General features: G+C 49.4%; 1 protein-coding gene across 1 annotated transcript in view; it reads right to left on the bottom strand.

Moving 5' to 3' along the window:
- GNAL (G protein subunit alpha L) overlaps positions 1-17,126 on the bottom strand; it is a gene marked incomplete at both ends in the record, with an annotated part of 77,470 nt that extends 60,344 nt beyond the window's left edge. The window contains 4 exons of the mRNA XM_080714392.1: positions 15,118-15,237; positions 15,384-15,438; positions 16,841-16,913; positions 16,985-17,126. Of these exons, the coding sequence (XP_080570518.1) occupies positions 15,118-15,237; positions 15,384-15,438; positions 16,841-16,913; positions 16,985-17,126 (390 nt within the window). The remainder of the gene's footprint in view (positions 1-15,117; positions 15,238-15,383; positions 15,439-16,840; positions 16,914-16,984) is intronic.
- Positions 17,127-17,764: the final 638 nt, after the last annotated feature.

Consider the following 17,764-nt stretch of genomic DNA (forward strand, 5'->3'; position numbering starts at 1 on the left):
TGCTGAACACACAGTACTATAAAACGGAATCAGCATCAGCGTGATGCTACTGAGTCTTCTGAGATGCCAGGGAACAGCTGTGGTGTGTTCCTCCCGGGGGCCACAGGGGGTAGACGGTGGCGCTGGGATCTTCTCTGCAGCGCCGGGGAAGCGCATGCTACAGGCACTCTGCCACTGAGCTCCAGCCCATTCCTGGATGTGGCTTCAAGTCGTGCAGTCACTGTGCCTCAAAGGAATGGATTTGCACTACGTTCTCTGTCTTCTGACCTATGAGTCATAGGAATACTGCTCTCAAGATAAAGATGTAGCTAGTCTTGGTTTTGCCCCTAACATGCTATGAACTTGGACAAATCTCACCATCTCCTGGGATTCTTGTTTCTCATCTAGTAAAGCAGAAAACATGCTCTGAATTAATTTCTACACATTATAGACTTATTTTTTAAAAGGGGGATCAGCAAGATGTGATGGCAAATTCCTATAATCCTGGTACTTGGGAGGCTGAAACAGAAGCATCACAGGTTCAAGGTCAACCTCAGCAATGTAGTGAGACTTTCAGCAACCTAGGGAGATCCTGTTTCAAAACAAAAAAATGAACAGGGTTGGGGGTAGCCCGGTGTTATGGCGCAGGTCTGTAATCCTAGTACTTGGAAGGCTGAGACAGGTGGGCTCAGGGACCTCAGCAACTTAGTGAGACTCTGTTTCCAAACAAAATATAAAATAGGGCTGAGGGTATAGCTTGGAGATAGAACGCCTCTGGGTTCAATCCCCAGTGCCACAAGAATGAACACATTAATAAATAAGGCCCTGGGTGGTGCTTGAAGGTAGACTGAAACCCAACCCAGCCCCCCAAAAGAGGAGCAAAGGGTTTAGAAGAGTGATAGAAAGATGTATTTGTCCTCCTGATTTCTAATATGGAGAAAAGTGGGTTTTTATCTTGATATGACAAGCTCAACATATCTTTCTGACTTACCTACCTTTTTGGTTCCATCTTTGGGGAGCCTCTTGGTAGGCACAAGTGACTTATGGCAGGAGGCCTGAACCCTAACTCAGGAGCAAGTCCTAATGAGGGACAGAATCTAGTTTTAGACAAAATAATGGTAGTTGGCTAGGAGGTCCAAGGATGAAGAGATCATGGTAGGCTTTCAGAGTTTAAATTCTTATGATGGGAGTTACTGCTTATTGTATATATCAGAAAGTGCCGTGGAAGTGTGAAGTCACTTTTAACATACTCTTTACATAAAGGTAGTTTTTTTCCAAGAGTATGGAAATCTCTTTTCTGATGAGCAAAATGAAGCCTGCTTGTTATCTAGGTAACACCTTAAGGATCCACAGGGGTTGGGTGGAGAAAAGCGCACAAGAAATGTGTGCAGAGCAGAGGGAATTAGGTGCGGGAGACAGGAGGCCCGGAACCCGGGCGACCTCACCCAGCCAAGTAACCCAACATGGAGGAGTTGTTGGAAAAAAATTCTTTTTGTAGTTCTGGGAATTGAACCATGGCTGCACCACAGAGCTACATCCCCCGCTCTCTTAATTTAAACACTTTTGAAACTGCAATCCTCCTGTCTTAGCCTTTGAGTAGCTGGGATTACAGGTGTGCCACTGTGCCTGGCTGCTGCTGCCGGGTCTCCAGGCATCAGTGGGGCCTGGGGTGCAAAGACAACAGATGCAGGGACGCAGAGTTTATAACCCACTTCTCTCCTCTGGGTAAGACTCCTCAGCTGATGCTCAGGCAAACGGTGAGCAAAGCAATGGGGCCGCGGCACCCAAGCAGACGAAACCTGGACACTGGAGGATTTAACTCCCAGCAACACACTTCCCGCCTCTCAGTGTGTGAGTGGAACCCTTTCTGAAGCATTGCATACCCTGCTCTCTGAAAAATATTGGAATTGCTGGGAGCAGTGCCGCACACCTCTAATTCCAGTACTTGGTGAGGTGTGGCCCCTGGGTTCCCTCCCAGCCAGACACACATGCGCGCGTACACGCACACACACGAGTCTCTGCCTTCTTAGAAGTACTGGAAATTAGCTTCTCTCTCCTCAAGGACCCAGCACCTAGCTGATGGGTTTAGTCACTGTACCTGTGTTGAAACACAGTGACACCCCAGGAAATGCGCTGCAAGCTGTGTCTCCGGGGAGCTGCCTTCTGGATTCTGCCGCATGTGTTCCCTAGTCTGGGCTCCTCCCTCAGTGGCACAGTCACTGATGGCCACACCTGTGGTGGTAGTGATGTGTGACGCCCAGCCGTACAGTCCCTATCACTGAGTGACTGTCTTAACACCGAGGGCAACGCCTTCCGCAGATGTTCATGGCCATGCTGGTGTAAACTGGCCTCTGGTACTGGAGAGGAGGGGGCTCTGTGTGGTGGCGCACGCCTGGAATCCTAGTACTTGGGAGGCTGAGATAGGAGGAGAGCAGGGTTGAGGCCAGCCTCGGCAACTTAAGTGAGACTCCCAGAAATCTAATGACACCCTGTTTCAAACAAGAAAGGGCTGGGAGTGTAGCTTGGGGGTAGAATGACCTATTCCCCAGTGCCAAAAAAAAAAAAGATTTTTCTTGGTAAGCAAAAACTCACGTGTTTTGGGGAGGCACAGCTTGAAGCCCCGGCAGCCAGACCCCACTCCTCCCTCTCTCACAGCAAAGGGGCAGGCTGTGGTCAGTTCCAGAGCAAAAGTGCTAATCGGGCCCCTCTGGAATTACTGATTAAGGATTGGGAAATGCCACAGGACAATTCCTTCCTGGGAGAAGGTCATCTTCCGCAAGTGAATCAGAAATATGAAAGCTGCCAGTGGTCAAGGGACAAGGACAGGAACTCTGCCACATGCTGGGGCTGCTGATGGCTGCTGGGCCTGCTTGCTGCAGGAAGAGTGGCCGCCATCTAGTGTGGTGGTGAAAGAGGGCCCGATGGGGCGAGTCCTGCCCACCATAGGGCCTGCTCAAAGATCACACTGCTATAATAAGCCATTCCCCTGGACTTCAACTCTGAACGCGCATTCAAACCGAGGGACGGTGAGGGGCCTGTGCAAGTCCGCAACGGATTCAGGGCCCGGCACAGGCTGCCTGCGCTCGAGTTCTGAGCCCCCACTGCCAGGACCAGCAGGTCAGGGACCTTCGCTGTCTTGTTCTCACTGTGGGCACTCGCAGGAGCGCCGTGACCCCGCCTTTCCAGGCAGGCTGCCAGTGGTACCAGGAAGCATGAAATGATGAGATTAATCTAAACGCCAGGATTACTCCAGACCCATGCGTTTTCGGAAGAACGGGCATGGCAGACTCTGCCCATCAACACCAACCCTTGAGAAGCCAGGGGCGGCAGAGAGTCCCTGAAACCACCATGGACGGACCGCACATTCAGAGCCCTGCTGGGCGGAGGTACTGAGACAGTCACTGGCGCCCGGTGGGGCTTCGGGCCGTGGTGCTTGGGAGGTGTCTGAAGGGGGAGCTGTGGGCCATCTTCCCATCTCCCTGGACACCCACACTGCTCCTGCAGAGACCTGCTGATCTCAAGAATCCAGCAAGGGTGGGAAGCACGGCCCTGATTCTCTAAGGGGAGAGAGAATGAGAACGTGCCCCATCTCGGGAAGCTGCTAGGCTCTGTGTGCTCCTGAGAGGCAGATTTGGTAACAACCCCCCAAATAAAACGGCCACAACTTTATCACTTGGCAACATCTAGAAAGTCAGTATGCAAGCCAGGCATGGTGGTGCACACCTGAAATTCCAGTACTTGGGAGGATGAGATAGGAGGATCTTAGGTTCAAGGTCAGCCTCAGCAACTTAGCGAGAACCTGTTTCAAAATTAGAAAAATAAAACCCCAAATCCCCAGCAGTATACACACATTCATAAACATGTGCGGGTGAGTGGGACAAGAGCTGACCTCACTGGAGGGCTACATTGCTGCACACAGTGCCAAACACTTAGGTACTTTATTGAATTGGTTCCCAAAAGATCTTCCTGTTTTGTCTTTAGTACCTCCACTGGATAGAAAAGAAAGCCGAGGCCAGGAATGCTAATAAACCTACCCAGTTTTCTAGAGACAGAACAAAGCAGAGTGAGATGAATTACAAATTCTATACCCTTAACTTTTTTTTTTTTCCTTCGGTTCTGGGGATGGAACCCAGGGGCCTTCAACCTCTGGGCTATACTCCCAGACCTATTTTATATTTAATTTGGAAACAGGGTCTCAAATTTGGAAACAGTTGCTGGGAGCATCAACAAGTAGCCAAGGCTGGCTGTGAACCTGCGCGATCCTCCTGTCTCAGCCTCCCAAGTGCTGGGATTACAAGTGTGCGCCTCCACGCCCGGCTTTGTACCCTTAACTTTAATGATGAGGGACTGTTAGTGCAGCTGCCAAAAATACTCAGATAGAGTGCTTTAAATAGAATTTTATATGTAAAACTATTATTATTATTATCATATTTTGGCACTTTATTGTTTTCTTTCTCCTTTTCTTTCTTGGGCATTCTACTTCTGAGCTATACCCCCAGCCCTTTTTATTTATTTATTTTTAATTATTATTATTTTTTTGGTGGTACTGGGGTTCCTGGAAGCCCTTCTACCTCTGGGCTACATTCCCAGACTTATTTTACATTTTTGAAACAGGGTCTCTTACGCCCGCGCAGCTGGCTTCGAACCTGCGCGATCCTCCTGTCTCCGCCTCCCAAGCGCGGGGATGACGAGCGCGCCCACCACGCCCGGCTCTATTTTTGAAAAAAGGTCTTGCTAAGTTGCCGAGGATCTCATTAAATGACTGCGGCTGACCTCAAACCTGCTATCCTCTTGTCTCAGCTTCCTAAGAACTGGAATTACAGCCATATACCACCACGCCTGGTGTTTCTTTTCAAAGAAGAACCTCAAGACACAATACAAACCAACCACGGGATGATTCCATAGACTCAGATCTGTCCTCTGTCCTGTCCCTCAGCATAAACAGGAGTCTTTGGGGCGATCTCACATGAGATCCTTTCAGCAGGTTGCTTGAGCTTCTAGCCGTGATGATCGTGGATAAGAACATGTTATGTGTCTGGCCACCAGGGAAGGGAGCTAGGGCGTGGGGTGCAGGGGCACTGGCCTCGGCGCCTCTGGGTGGGCGCCACCTCTCGTTTCCTGGTCAGTAGGGGGCGCTACTGGCCAGACTGAAGGGCGCCTGGTCACGGTGGCAGGCCTGCGCCCATCAGTCCCTTGGGCGCTTGCTGCCCACTTGCAGGGCCAGCTTCTGGGCCCAGGACACAGGGATGTTACCCAGAGGCCAATGGGTGATGGGCAATCTGCAAGGCTGGGCTCAAGCCGCGAAGCCGGCGCTCCCTCATGGTTCCACTTAACGTGTCCACAGTGGCCCATGCTCCTCTCCGCAGCTCAGAGCAAGCACGGCAGCCAGAGAGCTGACCCAGAGCGGATTGTGTTCCGGCCGCCTGCATCCCAGGCCGACACCCGGGTCTGCCAGGGCTCCTTACTCAGGCCAGTGTCAGGCCCCAGGACAGTCCCAGCCAAACGCAAGGATTCAGGGCTCAGCCCCCTTAGTGGCAGAGACCAGCTGCACAGCACCCTGTGGTCCACAGGCAACAACAGAGGGGCACGCGAGAGCCTGCCTGGGCCTGTCCTCCTGGGTCTCATGAGGAACCGAACCAGAAAAGAAGAGTCATTGGCTTAAGGAGCGACAAGCCAGTGTGGTGCACACGCCTGCCATGCCAGCGCTTGGGAGCCTGAGACAAGAGGACCCTAAGTTTGAGGCCAGCCTCCACAACTTAGCAAGGCCTCATTTGAAATTAAAGTAAAATAAAAAGGCTTGGAGCTGTAGTTCAGTGGCTGAGCGCTCTGGGTCCAGTCACCATAACACACGCACACACACGTTACAAACTTCTCCTCAATAAAATTAATAGGCCTATGACTATAATCCCCTATAATTCCAGTACTTGGGAGGAGGAGACATGAGAATCATAGATTCTAGGCCAACCTCAGTAATTTAGTGAGACACTCAGCCGCTATTGAGAACCTGCTTCAAAATGAGAAAGAAGGACTAGGGTGGGTTGGGGAGGTATGCCTTGGAGAGGGAGTGCGCCTGGGTCCCCAGCACCACACACACGTCAGGAGATGATTTAAAGGGAAGCGCCCAGGGCTCCTGAGCCTTGCGTGGCCTTTTCTGCCTCTGGGAAGGGTGTACGGATCCTGCCCTGGCGCACACTGCGTCCGCGTGCCAGGTGCTGCGCTGCAGGGTCAAACGTCCCGTTGAATTACCTAAGATTTTGCTCCAAGAAACTAAGATCGTTGCCACAATCCTCTCGCAGGGCTGGACTCTTTGAAGCTCCTTCTGTGAAGTGGGGGTTCCTGAGAGAGCCCTGAGGAAGCGGCCCGGGTCAGGCGCCGTCCCTGATCACCTGGGGCTCGTTCTTCAGAGGTGGCTGTCCCAAGACAGCAGGTCGGCCACTCCACCAGGTCCAGTCCCTCTCCCTCCTATGCTGTGTCCTGAGGTCTTTTTTCTACCCGGTAGGTCTTGCTGGACTGTCTCCTGAATATACACTACTCAGCCTGTTATTTGCGGTGCTGAACAGATGTTAGACACTACCAGTAATTACTTAAAAAAAAAAGGAACTGTCTGGGTGTGGTGGCACATGGGCCTCTGATCCCAGTACTCGGGAGGCTGAGACAGGAGGATCACAGATTTGAGGCCAGCCTTAGCAACATAGTAAGATCCTGTTTCAAAATAAAATAAAAAGGGATAGGGGTGTAGCTCGAAGGTAGAATGTTCCTAGGTTCAATCTGTGGTACCACAAAACCAAAAACCAACCAACCAACTAAAACTGATTGTCTGCTCAGATAAAACATATTGGCTTATTTAAAATACATTAATTCCCAGGAAGTCATGGAAACTCACATGATGATAGACGCACTACTTATCAAGTGCGATACTTTAGGGAAGAAGAGAAGTACTAGTGATAACGATCGTGGCCTGATGCCCCCGGCTCAAGATCACCAGCTGCGGCCATTTCAGTCTGTCAGTAGCTGATTACACACTTCATATGAAGTGATACGTGAACAACCACTTACGAAGAAGTTTAAAACAGAATACCCTGAGCCGGGCGTGGTGGGCACGCTTGTAATCCCCGCGCTGGGGAGGCCGAGACAGGAGGACCGCACAGGTTCGAAGCCAGCCTCAGCTACTTAGTGAGGCTCTCAGCAACTTAGTGAGACCCTGTTTCCAAATAAAATATAAAATAGGTCTGGGAGTGTAGCCCGGAGGTAGAAAGCCTCTGGGTTCCACCCCAGAAACACACACACACACACCCCACCCTGAAGTCATCACTCAGTGTGTGAGGCCAGAGCAGCTAGACCATGTCTAAACTGCAGGAGAAGGAGGCTCCCAGGTCCTCCTCCAAGTCCTCAATTCACCGACTGGGGGCATTCTCTACAAGGCCATTGTTTGGGGGCGGTCACACTGTGTGAATAAAAAGTGCCTTACTGATAAGTGCACAAAACCTCCAACATGATTTCTGATAAAATGAAAATTCAAGTGACAGTTATCCTTTTCTACAAAATACTGGCTAAATTTCCTCATTTGGTTGGGCAGTATAGATGGTGGTAGAAACCATAAAGATATCGTGGGACACTCACTGCACTCCTTTGGCTGGTGGCAGGCTGGAAATCAAGAGTAATGCATTTTCCTTTTTGGAGCTGACTAAACTTTTTTTTTTTTTTTGCTGTGCAAAAATCTTTCTTTCTTTTATCTATTTTTTGTATGTGTTTCTCTGTGTATGTGTGGTACTGGGGATTGGAGCAGGAGACTTTTGCCACTGAACTATAGCCCTATTTAAAAATTTTTTTAGTTTGTTTATTTTTGCAGTACTGGGAATGGAACCAGGGACATTTTGCCTCTGAGCTACACCACCAGCCCTATTTTTTATTCTTTATTTTAAAACAGGGCCTCACTAAGTTGTGCAGGGTCTCACTAAGTAGAGGAGGCTGGCCACAAACCTTCAATCCTCTCATCTCAGCCTCCCAAGTACTGGGATTATAAACGTGTGCCACCATGCCTGGCCTTATTTTTATCTTGAAACAGGGTCTTGCTAAGTCACTGCATGCTGGTCTCAAGCCTCTGTTTTCCTATGGCAGGCTCCCAAGGGCTGGGGCAGGACCGCACCACCCAGCGCATCCTACATGGCCTTTCCTTCTTTCTAGATATTTTTGAAGAATAATCACAAAGCTGTGTGTGTCTGGGTGGTATTTCTAAAACAATGTTCACATTTTAGATATTTTGTGCATGATTTACTCTGTGTGTGTGTGTGTGTGAGTGTGCATGTGTGTGTGCATGTATGCATGTGTGTGGATAAGTAGGAAGAATAAACCATATTGTGGTAAGTTTCATTTGTCTTCAGTTTGGGGTGAGAAAGTTTAAATGGGAATGCATAAAGAAACTGACATTTACCTCTTTTTTCCCCAAGTTTACATGCTTTTTAAAATGAAAAAGCAAAACATTGTGTGCCACTATCCTGAGCAGATTTTTACTGCCAGCACTCCTTCCCACACTAAGTGGCTGTGTGCGGGCCAGGGGGCGTGCACCTGTGAAGGGTCAGGACGCACCAGCTCTTGCGCACGGGGCTTGGCTTGAGCTCTGCAAGGGCTTCCTGAGCATGGCGGGAGCCCGGGGGCTGCCAGGAGAGTGGCCGGGGATCTTCCTCAGCAGGGGAGCCCTGGCATTAGGCTTCTTTCCCATCTCTGTGTTTTTCCTTTCTGTCCTTTGCAGCTGTGCCCCAAACCTACACTCTGCACACACTCTTTTTTTCTTCTGGTGCTGGGGATTGAACCCAGGGGCATCCCACCTCCCGGCCATGTCTCCAACCCGTTTTAGTTTTTACCATTTTTAAAATCTGAAACAGAGTTTCTCTAAGTTGCTGAAGTTGTCCTCCAACCTGTGCCGCCCAAGCGCTGTCTCAGACTCCCAAGTACTGGGGTTACAGGCTTGTATCACTATGGCTGCCTCAGTCTCATTTTTAAATGTTGAGACAAGGTCTTGCTAAATTGCCCAAGCTAGCCTTGAACTTGGAACCTCCTGTCCTGGCCTCCTGCCAGGTGGGCATTGCATCTGGCCAGGGCATTTTGAAGGAAGTCATGGGCACAGATTTCTTTTTTTTTTTTTAAACATACTTCTCTTGGTGCATTGTAATTATATGTCGCGGCGAGGTTCGATGTGATACGGACACACAGGTCACAGCCTCTGTGTCCTTTCTCCAGCCCCAGCCTGCTCCCGTCATACACGTAGTGACCGGGTAGCGGTTCGTTCAGAGCTAGACATGCATCATTTGACCTGGTTCCCTCCTCAACCTTCCCTTTCCCCTCCCTCGTCCTCCCCACGCCATCCACTATCCCACTCTTTCCTCTTTTATCTTAAGTCCCTTTTGCTTCCCATTTACCTCCGGCTTCCACATATGAGAGAAAACGTATGAGCCCTGGTTTTCTGAGACTCCGATCTCACTTAGCGTGATACTCTGTCTCCATCCATTCCCTGCTTCTTCTGTGCTCTATGGATGAGCGAAAGTCCGCTGTGTGTGTAAACCACACCTTGCCACTTGTCTGTCGATGGAACGTGCCTGCAGTGAACCGTGCCTCTAAAAACACAGTCACGTGTGTATCTCAGACTACGTGAATGGACAGGCACGAGGGCAGGCGTCTTGGACAGGGAGGAGGCGCTCGGGACGGGCAGAGAGGACCCCGGGGAGCTCATCGCAAGCCTGCTGGCCGTGCAGGGCCGCAGCCGCTGTGCAGGGCCGCCGTCTCGCCACCTGTCTCCTTCGCGACCTCCCTGCACATGACAGAGCCTGGGGTGGTTACTGCAGATGCCAGTGTTCAGCAGAGGCCGGATCAAGAGCGCGTTCTCTCTCAGCCACCCCACTGTGCTGTTACTTTAATCTTAAATTTTATTTGAAAAACATTTACTTGGCAATCCAGATTAGCTGGGATTACATTTTCTAACAGATTATCCTCAGTATGAGATAAAGTGGTGTTAAGGCCAGAGAGTGACTGAGTGGTGGGCTTGGCCCCCGCCCCTCCCCAGAACCCGCTAGGGACTGCTCTGGGCACTCCCTAGCCTGCCCTCCCTCCCAGCCCTTCCAGGGACACACCGCTGCCACCTGCTGGGCGCAGGAGAGGGGCGTAATCTTTTATAGCTTTTGGACTTTATGCCAAGCACAAATAATTTCCTATTCAAAAAAATACAAACATGATGTATAAAATGAAATAGCTGTGCAGAAAGAATGCTATTCAGAAAACGGACTTAGTGCAATTTACATGCCACAACCAATGACTGGATTAAAAAACAACGAATTATTTCAAGAGGTAAAAAGAAAATCCCTCTACCTTCATGGATGACATTCTTGCAAAACTAACCAACTAAATAGAGTAAAATAGAACAAGCCAGTGTTTCGAAGAGCCCGCCTAGGAGCCGCTGTCCTTCTGACTCCCAACCTCACTGTTCTTTTCACACGAGCCCCATGTATTGACTCACTACTCTTAATTTGGCATAAGAATAGCCTACCTACCTGCCACTTCCCAAGAGACAGCTGGAAAGTTCAAAATATGTTCTCTCAGAGTTACATAAAAGTCACAGTAATAAGGACAGAATGCTCTGATCTGAAGGTCTTTTTCATGTCCTTTTCTGAAAAGAGCAGGTGTCCTTAGATTTGAACTCCCCCCTTGGTACACAGCAACTGGAGGAGATCTCTGGGGGCAAGTCTTTTTTTGCTGACCAACCTACTTTCATAGGATTTGAGGTTTCAAGGAAAAAAAAAAAACCAATCATCATGACATAACTGTGATCTCACTATTTGGGAGGGTAAGCCAGGAGGATCCCAGGTTCCGGGACAACCTCAGCAACATAGCTAGACTCTCAGCAACCTAGCTAGACCTTGTTTCAAAAAAAAAAAATCAAAAAAATCAAGAGAAATCAGAGGTAGAGCACCCCTGGGTTCAATCCCTCCCTCACACCAAAAAAAAAAAAAAAAAGGAATTAAATGTTGTGGTTGGTCCTGATTTGATTACTGACAGGAATCATAGCGATCATATTATTATTATTTTAATGTATTATTATTGGGACCCTTGGGGAAATATGAGTATGGTTTACAAAATAATAATGATTTCCCCATTCTCCTCAGTAATTACACCCAAGCTGGGCCGGATCAGGCCAGGCTCAGCTACTTACTGAGACCCTCAGCCACTTAGCGAGACCCCCGCAGCTTAGAGTTAGTTCAATCCATAGTACCCCCCCAAAAAAGCCTACATCCAAATATCTGACAGTCTGAATGCTCCCAGCCGGGCCATTTCCCTCTGCCTCCATGGTCATCATCTTGTGCCAAGTCACCCCATTATCTTTCACCCGGATTATTACAAGAGCTTCCCAAACAGCTGCCTGACTTCAATTCTGTCTTCTATAATCTCTTCTCCACCCACAGCCAGCAAGTCCTTGGTTAGACATCATCATGTCAGCCACCGCTCAACACCTCAGAAGCCCTTGCATATCACACGCACCCAGTGTAGGAGACCTGGCCTCTGACTCAGTCCTCCACAGTGGCCCCTGGCTCGAAGCAAAGGCCGCATTTACCCTCCTTCCTTTACAACTTAAGTTTCTTAGAATTCAAGTGAAATGCAAATGAAAGAGCAAGAGGAATTCACCCACGTTTGCCCCGCGAGTGATGGTCTTAGAGGAAACTCTTAAGATACTTCTAAGTTCTTCTAATTTTTCATCCTCACTTGAAGATCTCAGAAATTATTATTTATTGATATTTTGGGTGCTGAGGCCAACCAACCCAGGGCCTCTGCATGCTAGGCAGGTATGCTTCTACAGTGCTACATCTCCAACCCCCGAGCTAATTTTTAACCATCAAATGTATTTGGCTCATTTCACTGGGGCTAAGATGTAAGTCCAGGGTAAAGGAAGAATGTTTGCTGTGCATGTGTGAAGCCTTGTGTTCCAGCACACACACACACACACACACACACACACACACACACACACACGCCGGGCGTGGTGGCGCACGCTTGTAATCCCTGTGCTTGGGAGGCAGAGACAGGAGGATCGCACAGGTTTGAAGCCAGCTGCACTGATTTAAGAGACCCTGTTTCCAAATTAAAATATAAAATGGGTCTGGAAGTGTAGCCCGGAGGTAGAAGGGGTTCCAGGAACCCCAGTACCACCAAAAAAAAAAAAAAAAAGACTACCGGAGATAGCAGTGACACACTTACTACTAAACACTAGCTCTACTTTACGATGTTCACCAACATACATTCCTTTCAATAAAAATTAAACTCCAGATTCCCTAGTACCAAGTATTACTAGTATATGTCAGAGATTGTCTTGACGTCTTTCTGAGAACCATCAAACTGAGTCCAAGAACTATTTAATCTAATAAAACAAATCGTGTGTTTCTAAGCACAATGGGCTAAAGTCATTGAAAATTGGTTAATTTTAAAATAAAAATAGTGTTTTCACTAGGAATGCTATATATTTTATATTAATTTTCTTATTCACATAAGTCTAGGTTATATTATATATAAAACTTTCTCTTCTGGCAAGAATGTAGACATAACAGAATGTTAAGATTAAAATAGGAGTAAAATCACCTCCTAAAAAGTATTACCTTTAAGAGTATTATAATGACATTTATATCTGCTGGTGCCAAATTCTCTTTGTTATATTAATTATAGTTTCCAATAATCATTGTTAAGTAAACTTAACAGGTCTATAAGAAGAAAATCCTAAAAGGAAATGATTTCTGGAGCCAGGCATGGTGGCCTATGCCTGTAATCCCAGTACTTGAGAAGCTGAGACAGGAATCACAGGTTCAAGGCCAGCCCCAGCAACCAAGTCAGACCCTGTTTAAAACAAAAAACAAAAACAAAAGGACACCCAGGGTTGGGGTGTAGCTTGGAGGTGGAATGCCACTGGGCTCAATTCTCAGTACCATACACATACACAGAGAAAATAAATGGCTTCTCAAATTTTATATTTTTATAAAAAATGTCTGGTTTAACTCAAAAACCACTTTCACAAATCAAGTAGATCCCTTAGATAATATACATGAGAGTTACAAACAGCTTCTGAATTTTAGATTGAGTGAGGGATTTCTTATTCCATAAGTTATCATGAACAAAAGGAATAAGATGTGAACTTACCATATGGCAAAAATTATGTTTTTCCTAAATGTATTAGGTATTTTATGATGACTTTTGGCAAACATGATGGGCATATCTTAACACCAAGTGCTTGTCTATAAATGTCTACACCAGGCAGGGCATGGTGGCTCATACCTGTAAACCCAGTACTTGGGAGTCTGAGAGAGGAGGCCTGTTTACACACTGACTAAAGGTGTGCAGCCAGCCTCAGCAACTCACTGAGGCCCTCTGCAACCTAGAAAGTTCCTGCTTCAAATAAAAACTACAATAGGGCTCAGGGTGTAGCTCAGAGGCGGAACAACCCTGGGCTCAGTCCTCAGTATGGCACACAAGAACAAAAAGCTCTGCTTGAAGTTGGATGGGACGCCACCCCTCGCTCCCCGGATGGGCTAACTCTGGCTGACCTCTCCAGTAGGCAAAGTGCCACAGGGAACCGGAGGACACCCAGCAGCTCTAGGAATACCAGGAGGCCCCCAGCTGTGGCTTCTTCTCGTCCCCCCCGCCATGGTCTGACCTCTCTGAGCATCCAGGACAGTCTGGCAGAATCACTGCCTAACACAGACACCGAATCCCTGCTCGCTGGTGTGCCAGCTGAATGTCTTCTTTGTAGAAACTGGAGGTGACGCAGGCTAAGTTGGGATGCTTATCAGAGTTAAAATCACCTTAGAGGACGCAAATGAAAGCCTTTTGGGGGGATATTTGAACACGGGCATTCTACCTCTGAGCTATATTCACAGTCCTTTTATTTTTTTATTTTGAATTAGGGTCTAAGTTGCCAAGGTGGGCCTCGGACCTGTGGCTCTCCTGTCTCAGCCTTCCAGATACTAGTACTGCAGACATGTGCCACCATGCCTGGCTAAAATAAGGCTTTTTATAAAAAGTAGTTCTTCTCTATCAGCTCTGCACAGAGTACATGGGACAAGGAAGCTCAGTTGAGCAGTGAAGGGCAAGGCCTTCTTTGGAAGAGAGGATTCTGAAAATGCAGACTATGTCCAAACCATCATGCCAGGCTATTAAAACTCTGGAATATTCTTACTGATGGGTACGTGCATGTGTGCATGCGTGCATACACACACACACACACACACACACACACACACACACACACACACTTTTTTCCTTAACTGCAACCAAAGTGACTTTCTGAAAATTTAATCAAATTTGCTTTAAAAACTGCTTTGTAGCCAGACACAGGAGCACACCTCTGTAATCCTAGTAAGCCTTGGGAGGCTGAGACGGAAGGATCACAGGTTAGAGTCCAGCCTTAGCAATTTAGTGAGACCCTCAGTAACCCAATGAGATCCTGTTTCAAAAAAAAAAAAAAACCAACAAAAACCAACGGGGGTGTAGCTCAGAGGTAGAATGTCCCCTTATTCAACCCCCAGTATCAAAACCAAACAAAACCTGCTTTGTCAAGTTACCAAATGACAATATTTTTAAGAAATGCAAATCCTCAAATGAGAGAAAAGTAATACTGCCATCAGCCTTCTGCATAAACAATACTGCCGAGCGAGCGGGGAGCAGCCTGCACTCGGGGAGGCCACCAGAGCCAGCGCGGCGCCTCCCGGCATGACCAGGAGCGCGCCTCCTCGGGCGGTCTGAAGTGCGGCTCCGGAGTGGGAATTCCGCTCCATCAGCATAGCGCACACTCAGCATCTCCTCACGGAGCTGTTCCGTGGACACTGCCTCACGTTCATTGGCAAGCCCCCACCGCACTCCTTAAAGCTTGTTTCCCTCCTGCTCATCGACTGCCTACCCGCTATAAGACCATCTCCTACAGTCCTGCTCTCTTCAATATTGTGAGCAGACGCGAATATTTTCATTCAGAGGAAACATTCATAGAACTAGGCCTTGAAGTAAGTTAATAAGGAATTGGCATTAACACTGCTTCTCAGTAAGCAATCTCACTGACAATGGATCAGTCTTTCACTTTTTAAGACACTTCAACTTCAGTCAGGATTTACTTACCTGGGAATATTCAAAGTCAGTGATAGGGGCTATGCTCTTGATATAGTCTGATCGAAACTGGTTTTCGGGGTTGGCCAGTGGGACGGGAGGTATTATGGTGCTCATTGCCGAGACGATCGTCTAAGATAGAATGAAAAAAAACATGGAGAAGTGTAACATGTAGGCTCCATGTACGACAATCCGAAACACCTCATTCTTGCCAACACGGTTTTAGAGCACAGAGTACTTAGTCTTTCTGGTAAACAACATTAAGAAGAAGTCCTTACCACAATAGCATCTTTGACATTTTTCCTGATGTCCAGAATTTTCTGTTTCTTTTCCCTGTATTGAAAGAGAATCATCACTAATTTATTTTGCACTAGTACTGATTGGAATCAATCGAGTGAAGTGTAAAACTCCCAGGGCAGCACGAGCTACACTGTTCTCACTGGAGGTCAGCACCGGCCTCAGGGCATCTGCCTTGTCAACCTGGGGAGGTAACCTTCCCCTCTTCTGATCTGCACTCTAGCAATCTCAAAGGCACCGATCTTATAACCTATAGTTTTAGTTACTGTGCAGGCCACACAAAGACAAGACAGAATTGTTATGAATTCTGCATATGAATCCAACTATAAGCTGGGCGTGGTGGCACTTGTCATCCCAGCATTCGGGAGGCTGAGACCCGGAGGATCATGGTTTGCAGACAGCCTCAGCTACTTAGTGAGGCCTTCCGCAACTTAGTGAGACCTTGTTTCAAAGTAAAGAATAAAAAATAGGGCAGGGGGTGTAGCATGGAGCTCCAATGTCCCTGGGTTCCATCCCAGACCCACCCACCCACACACAAAAGAACCGACTGTATAGTTATACTTAAATCTACTTATACGTTGATGGCCAGAGACTAAAATGGATGTAAGGAAATGATACTATAAGAAATTATACACTAGCCGGGCGTGGTGGCACACGCTTTAATCCCAGCATTTGGGAGGCTGAGACCGGAGGATCACGATTTGCTTTGTGGACAGCCTCATCTACTTAGTGAGGCTCTTTGAGACCCTGTTTCAAAATAAAGAATAATAAATCGGGCTGGGGGTGTAGCTCGGAGGTCGAACGCTCCTGGGTTCCACCCCCAGACCCTCAAAAAAATTAAAAAAAAAAGTATACACTAAAATACGTCGGCCCTCCCCATGGGTGCAGTGCCCCACCAGAGGCGGAAAATATTTGGAAACAATTGCACCTGCACTGAACATGTACAGACTTTCCCCATTATCATCATTTCTCAAACAGTATAACACAACAACTATCTACATAGCGTTCATGTTATAATCAGGCATTAATTAATGTATATTAAAGGGTGTGTAACGTCTCATGCAAACACTAGGCCATTTCACGCAAGACTCAAGTATTCCCGAATTTGGGGAACTGTTCTTTGTTTTTTTACTGGAGATTGAAACCCGGGGCACTCTATCACTGAGTTAAACTCCCAGCACTTTTCATTTTGAAACAGGGTCTCACAAAGTTGTCGAGGCTGAGCCCAAAGCCGCACTCTTTTATCTCAGCCTCCCCGGGACTGGGATGGCAGACTGCATCCCTGCACTGTGGTATCTGCAGGGGTCCTGGAGCCAGCCCCTCCCCGACTCATGCTGCGGACGTGGGGCGCCCAGATCCTACTCCAGGGACACCTCGGCCATCCTATTCTGTCGGGCAAGTTTCAGGGCAAGCCCAGCAGTTTCAAGGGGCTGCTTACTCGGGGTTGAATCCGTTGACGTGCAGGATGCGCATCTGTTTGACGATGGTGCTCTTCCCCGACTCGCCGGCCCCTGCGGACACAGACGGAGCGGGCAGCGGTCAGCCGCGGCCGCGCCGCCCCCCGCCCCACCCGCGCGCTTACCCAGCAGCAGCAGGCGGTGCGTGGCCTTGTACGCCAGGCGCTCTTTCTGCAGCTGTTTCTCGATCTTCTTGTTGGCCTCGCGCCGCTCCTTCTCGTCCACGCCCTGGTCCTCGGCCGTCTTGCTGTTGCCCAGGCAGCCCATGGCTGCGGGCCGGCGGGCAGCGGAGCACGACCGCGGCGCGGGGTTCGCGGGTTCGCGGCGGCGGCGGCGCTGGAAGAGACGGCGGGTCCTTGGGGCCGCAGCGCGGTCGCCCCCCCGCCCGTCCCCCCTGGCGCAGGTGGCCGGGTCCTCGGCGCCCAGCGCGGTCCCCGCCCCCGACTCCGGGCGCGGGGTCCAGCTTGGTCTGGGGTGGGGACCGCACGAGCGCGGGGCCGGGCCGAGGTGGCCCCGCGCCTGGCGGGTGATGGGAGGGGGCCGGCGCGGGGCCACCTGCGGCTGGGGTGCGGTGCCCGGGAAGGGGGGCGGGACAGAGCAGGGCAGCCGTGCAGGGCAGCCGGGCAGGGGCAGGGCAGGGGCAGGGGGGCCGGGCAGGGCAGCCGGGCAGGCAGGGGAGCCGGGCAGGGGAGTCAGGCAGGGGCAGGGGCCCAGCAGGACAGGGACAGGGGAGCCGGGCAGGGGAGCCGGGCAGGGACAGGGGAGCCGGGCAGGCAGGGCAGAAGCAAGGGAGCCGGGCAGGGGCAGGGGCCCAGCAGGACAGGGACAGGGGAGCCGGGCAGGCAGGGCAGAAGCAAGGGAGCCGGGCAGGGGCAGGGGCCCAGCAGGACAGGGGCAGGGGAGCC

Source organism: Muscardinus avellanarius (assembly GCF_963383645.1).
Source record: "Muscardinus avellanarius genome assembly, chromosome: 17".
Taxonomy (NCBI): Eukaryota; Metazoa; Chordata; class Mammalia; order Rodentia; family Gliridae; genus Muscardinus; species Muscardinus avellanarius.